The sequence below is a fragment of the Fukomys damarensis genome, unplaced genomic scaffold, assembly GCF_012274545.1.
Source record: "Fukomys damarensis isolate Sample0158 unplaced genomic scaffold, DMR_v1.0_HiC HiC_scaffold_27, whole genome shotgun sequence".
NCBI lineage: Eukaryota > Metazoa > Chordata > Mammalia > Rodentia > Bathyergidae > Fukomys > Fukomys damarensis.
Genome location: NW_022900939.1, coordinates 19,330,825 through 19,336,824, shown reverse-complemented (window position 1 = coordinate 19,336,824; position 6,000 = coordinate 19,330,825). Strand labels below are relative to the sequence as shown.

The following is a 6,000-nucleotide window of genomic DNA, read 5'->3' as shown; positions in this document are numbered from 1 at the left end:
TTTAGTTCCTCTGTGTTGAACTTTGATTAATAAAATGAAAATCTTCTCATCTTCCTTTCAGAATTCTTTACAAAACTTTTTTATGCTGGAGAGGATTTCCGAGGTGCTCTGTAAAGCCCTCCACAGATAGATTTGCCCAGAGAGCCTGGCTGTGGACATCTTTTTTCACCCTTAATCTGTTTATAGACAGAATCACTCCTGAATGCCTAGACATTCCTCATTGGATTATTGTGTTTTAAGTGGAGTTCTGTGAGCAGCCTTTCATCCCTTGAGAGGAAAGGTTTCTATATTGTGAGCATTTTAATGTTCTTTCCTTGAATGGTAAGGGTAAAACCTCTTTACCGAAAAGGGATGGGAAGTGGGGAGAGTTTTCTGAAAGAAATTTCACTGTTTAAAAACTAAAGTTAGAGGCTGGGCATGTAACTCAGTGATTGAGTGCTTCCCTAGTATGGACAAGGCCCTGGGATTAGCCCTGACATTGAAAAAAAAAGTTAAATTAAAAACTGAAGTCAAGTTTTTAGTGTTGCCCCATCTTAGAAGGAGTTTCAGAAAGCTCTGGAACTGGGAGTAGGAGGCATTTCTCAGACAAACCATCTACCACTCCTCATGTTCTGCTGCACATGGCAGGAGCCACCAGGCCTGTTATAAAGTGGGTGGAAGGACTCCCCTCCTGCCTCGTGAAGCTGGTTTTCAGAAAGATCAGTTAATGCACACTGTCCCTTTCCCTGATGAATCTGAAAAAGAAGCAGGCAGCTGCCTTTATCCTTGACTTGGGGGTGAGCATCAGTTTTGCTAGCCCCACAGGGGTGCTTGTCCTTTCTTGTGACCTTTTCTTCAGTGACTGAAACTAGCCTCTGGAATCATAGGCAGTTGCTCATTTAGGACAGTGTGTTGTCCAGGGCAGGCAAGAGGCTAGATGCCCAGTGTAACTTTTCATTTGTGAGTGGATGATCAGGACCAGACTATGTGGTCGTGCCTCTCGGTGCTAAGGCTTGTTCATCTGCACTTTTAAATCTGTCAAAGGCAAATCACATCTGGGAAATTCTTGCCATGTTTGGGGCCTTTAGGTGAGGTTCGAGGTGGCTTTCATTTGAGGGGCAAAGTAGGTCCTACCCCACCTGGTGGCAGGTGGTTTTTTGCTGAGGGGATGAGAGCAGTGCATTGCGATTAGTCTCTCACTGCCACCTCAGATGTGGCCTTTAGACCTAGGAGAGTTGGCAGGCTGGCTCTAGAAGGTGCCCTTCTCAAGCTGTGGAGGGCTTTTGTCCAGGGGAACACAAGCCGAAAGAGCTCCTGTGTGGAGCCCAGAGGGGGAGGGTCAGGAGTCTCAGGTCAGAGCTGGGTGTGGCTTTGGTTGGTTGAATTAAAATAATCTTTCAGTTACTTCATAGCCTCAGTGGAATTACTGTTTTCATTCTTTGTGGAAAATTCATCCGTTTTTTACATACAAAAAATACACTTTTAAGGTGAGATTTTATCTTTGAAGTTACAGACAGAATGATCTTACTGGTGTCTGCAGATGTGTTAGTGTTCTCTAAAAACACATCAAATGTGAGAGTCTTAAAGTGCTGTGGGTAAAGGTGACTGCTTTTTAAGCCTCCTAACATAGGATTTGGCATTTTATATGCTGTGCATTTCCCCAAATACATGGCAAGGCAGCCCTCTACTAAATTACTTGAAACATTTATTAAATTGTTAGATGATAATTGTTATATTTCCAGGAAGTACTTGAAATCAGAATGAGTGCTCTTTTTAAAAAAACACTTATAATAATAAGATGGGCTCTTAATACTAAATTGCTTTTATCCCTGCAACTCATTCAAGTTTAGTGACTATGGCTTGGGCGTGGTGGCGCATACCTATCATCCCAGTACTTGGGAGGCTGAGGCAGGAGGATCATGAGTTGAGGCCAGCCTGGGCTATATAGTGAGTTCAAGGCCAGCCTGAACTGCATAGACCTTGTCTCAAAAAAAAAGTTTAGTGATGTTGAAGGGCATTTTGTTATTGTATATTGCATTGGCATCTTTGTAGTTTGGGCCCTGAGGGCAGCTGTCCTCAGTCTCTGTAACCTCAGTGTTGCTCTTACAGATGTGGAAAGCATCAGCAGGCCATGCTGTGTCCATCACCCAGGATGATGGGGGAGCCGATGACTGGGAGACTGACCCTGATTTTGTGGTAAGAGTCACCACCCTGCCTGTTCTTTTTGTTTGAAAGTGATTTTCCTGTGTTGTATTCATTTAGGCTCTGTGTTTGCCTGTGTTCATGTTCCAGGGTGTGGGGTTTACTAGTTATTTTTCTTTTCAGAATGATGTAAGTGAAAAGGAACAGAGATGGGGCGCCAAAACCGTGCAAGGGTCTGGGCACCAGGAACACATCAAGTAAGAGCCTCTGTGGGGCCATGGTGAATGGGGCCCTGCCTCTGCACACTCACTAGGGTGGGAACAGGTCACAACAGGGGACATCTATCTAGAGGGTGCAGTCAGGCATCAGAGTTCCTCTTGCTTATTGTGTTGATCTGACGTTCATACAGTAGATGAATGAATGAAAGACATGATGCCTATGTTTAATGCATGTTTTTATGTTTATGTACTTATATGTGTAGTTGCCCAGCAATTTAAAATCTCTATTGCAAACAATTTCCTCATTTTATAATTGTGCATATTGTGATTTTCATCTGGGGCTGAAGTTGCTTAGGTTCTTTCTCCTTAAACACCCTCTTCCTTTTATAATTGTCTGAAAATTATTGTGTGTTGCAGAATGTAATAGCTGGGGAGTGTGAGCTGAATTCCAGGCTTTGTGAAGAGCCTAGACCTCCTGGAGACAATGAGCTGTGTCGTTTTTTTGACCTGGCACTATCTAAAATGCCAGCTCTGTGCAGCTTGTTTTCTCATCAGGAAGTGTTGATAAAAGGACCTTCAAAAACACACTGAGAGGTTTGTTTTAGGCCATACTAGTCAGGGTTGGTTCTCCTTGTCCTGTGTTGTAAAGGCAGCAATGCTGACCTGGTGATCTGCTTTGTACACTGGAAAGGCCCTGTCTTGCTCAGTGTCTGGCAGAGGAATGTTTAGTGAATTGCCCAGAACAACACAAGAGTTTTCATGGTGATGTTTTAGAGTATCACTTGTAATTTTTTTATATGATTAGTTTTGTTGTTGTTTTGTTACTGGGGATTGAACTTGGGACCTTATGTTTGCAAGGCAGGCAGTGGAACCACTGAGCTAAATCCCTAGTCCTTTTACATGATTTTTTTATGAAATGGAGTCTCACTGTGTTGTCCAGGCTGGTGGTCCTCCTGCACAGGAACTATTTAGACTTGAGTGTTAGTCCTTCCCTGGCTTTTTTTTTTGTTTGTTTTTAATCTTTTTGAGTTTATTGGTACTTTTTAAGTATACAGTACAGTTACATTCATCATTGGGATCTTGTACCTTTACTTGACAGATCTTGGTTGTCCTTCCCTGGCTTGCTCAGCTCATGCCTCCCACGGAAGTGACCTGAGAAGGCAGAGGGCTTCCAGTCAGCTAGGAGAAGGGATGAAATGGGTGCTGGTAGGAGCATCTGGCACAGCCTTGGGCTGTTTGCCATGGAGTTAGGCAGACCCCCAAGTTGGTTAGGTCACCCAGACCTCTCTCCAGTCTTCTGTTCCTTTTGGCCCCAGAACCTGTCAGGGAGAGGGTGTGGATGGAAAATGCACAGGACCTGGACAGCAGTCTCTGGGTGAATACTAGGATTCCAGGAGGAAAAGTGTGGGGGTGGGATATTTCTCGGCATCCTGTGGCCCTTCCCAGAGTTTAGGAGCTGGGTCTTCTTCCCTTGCTTATAAAAGGGTCAGGTATTTTCCAGGCTTGGTGTGTATTTTATCCACACTCCTAGGATTTTTGTCCTTATATTGAAGGTGTGGGCCTTGTGTCTGCTGGGCAGAAGGGCTCCGTGTCCATTCTGGGGTCTATCGTGACAGCTGCTTCCTGGCCTGCCAGATTTTAACTAAATCTTGGAATCTGCTTCCTATTCTCTGTAAAATGAAAAATGGCTTTTACATGGTAAATTCTGAATGTCCATCTTATCTTGAAGGTGTGAAATACTTGAGTACTTCAGGTAAAGACAAATTTTCATTGTTTGGAATCTTTGGTGGTCATGGGGGTCTGGAGCATAGGACCTTTGACTTTATTCCTCCATTTGCCTCTTGATAGCATTTGCAGAGCTTGTTCTCCTAACCCATTTGTCTACTAAAATGGACAGCTTTTCTCCAAATGAAGTGAAGTTCAAGTTTTAGTAGGGTGCCTTTGGGGGCAGTTGGGTCATCCCATGGTACGTATGCTGATCAGAATTTCTGCCTGACTGAGAATCACTGAGGTGGATGCCCCAGTTGGCAGGATAGACAGGAACATATATAGAAGGTAGGCAGTTGGTAGGAAAGTTTTCGAGTTTGCAAAGGTGATGTTGCCTGTCTTTATTCCATTACAAAGCCAGTATGTACCTCCACTTTGCTGATCCCACCCCCATCTCTGTCTCACTCAAGCATACACAAGCTAAGAGAGAACGTCTTTCAAGAACATCAGACTCTCAAGGAGAAGGAACTTGAAACAGGACCAAAAGCCTCCCATGGCTATGGAGGGAAATTCGGCGTGGAACAAGACAGGATGGATAAAGTAAGTGGGCGACTGCTGCCTGGGCTAGGCTCACGTTTCCTTAGATTGAAAGTGTCAGGTTGGTTTGTTGGGGGTGAGATCTGCTCAGAGTGTCGATTGAACCTACTTTGTGAGCTCACAAAGCCCCTCACAAAGCTCTCCTGCTTTTCTGGATGTCTTTTTGAAATTCTGTGAGGTGCTGGTGAGTTGCTGCTGTGTAGGGAGTCCCTGAGGGAAGAAGAGCTCCTGTATTCAGCTTTGTGAATGGGACAGAGTCCAGAAGCATCCAGACTGCAGATGTCCTAGTTACCACTGCCTGTGGTTCCAGCTTGTGTACACAGAACAAAACCATATCTGGGTCCCCTTGTAACATCATTCATGGAAATTCAGTCAGTGCGTAGCTGATGTCCATGTGCCTTTACTGACCTCAGTTCGTAACATTGGTACTGACTAGGTGGCCCCCATGAGCAGTCAGTGATGGGACCAGGCTGCTTGAGCAGAAGCTAATGGAAGCTGCTGATGAGTGCAGGCACCTTTACAGCACTGCAGGTTGTTCTGCCTAAGAGCAGGCGAGTGTTGGCTCCAGAGGGCTGGCTGGTTAATCCCTGGAGAGGAGGCAGTGCAGAGAGCAGCATGTTTGGATGTCTGCAGTAAAGCAGGTCTTACTTCTGCAGACACCCTTGCAGCAGTGAATTTCCAGGTCTGAGCAACATGGTATTGTTCCGACTGTAAAGGTGTTGCCTCTACTGTGGGCAGAGGTGAAAGGATCAGCCAGGGTTGGATTCTGGTGGGTAATTCCACACCTCTCCTCAGCTTGCATGGATCAAGTTAAATATCTGAGCTGGGCCTGGAATGACAAAGCTGTCAGGGTGAGCCACACATCACTCCAGCAGCAGACTGGAGTATGGAGGGTGTGGAGGTGGGGCTGGGAGCACCCCAAGCACATCCAGAAATAGCCTGGAGCTGGAGGCTGACTAGGTACCATCTGCAGGAAAGAGACATGGACGTTTGCTGTGTCACTCCCAGAGAGATACCCTGATGCCGAAATGGGAAATGTGTGGAAAAGAATCATCTTGGGGCCCTGAATACAGCCTGGTAGTCTTTCAGAGCAGCAGAGCAAAGCAGACAGAACCCTGCATCGAGTAGGTGGGAGCCTTTCCCATCCGGAACTGAGCTTGTCTCGCTAGGATCATGGGTAGTTACTGCAGAGAGAGGGTGATTATGGAAATTGGGGTTGGGAAATTACACATTAGGGAAAATGATGACAATTTATTTAGGAAGAGTTTGATCCAAAATGTGCTGGTTCCTGGCTTCTCTGCTGCTGCTTGGGCTGTGCCTCTCGTTGGTCTGAGTCTCGCTCAGCTTAAGCCTGTGG

General features: G+C 45.6%; 1 protein-coding gene across 3 annotated transcripts in view; it reads left to right on the top strand.

Annotated features, from left to right (window-relative positions):
- The first annotated feature begins 1,918 nt into the window (after positions 1-1,918).
- Cttn (cortactin) overlaps positions 1,919-6,000 on the top strand; it is a 31,511-nt gene continuing 27,429 nt past the window's right edge. The window contains exons 1-4 of one of the 3 annotated variants that reach the window (XM_010635719.3): positions 1,919-1,926; positions 2,089-2,175; positions 2,305-2,378; positions 4,517-4,646. In XM_010635719.3, the coding sequence (XP_010634021.1) occupies positions 2,089-2,175; positions 2,305-2,378; positions 4,517-4,646 (291 nt within the window). In that variant the 5' untranslated portion in view covers positions 1,919-1,926. Of the gene's footprint in view, positions 1,927-2,088; positions 2,176-2,304; positions 2,379-4,516; positions 4,647-6,000 lie in introns of those variants that run through there. The other 2 variants (XM_010635720.3, XM_033756473.1) reach the window with 2 other exon arrangements.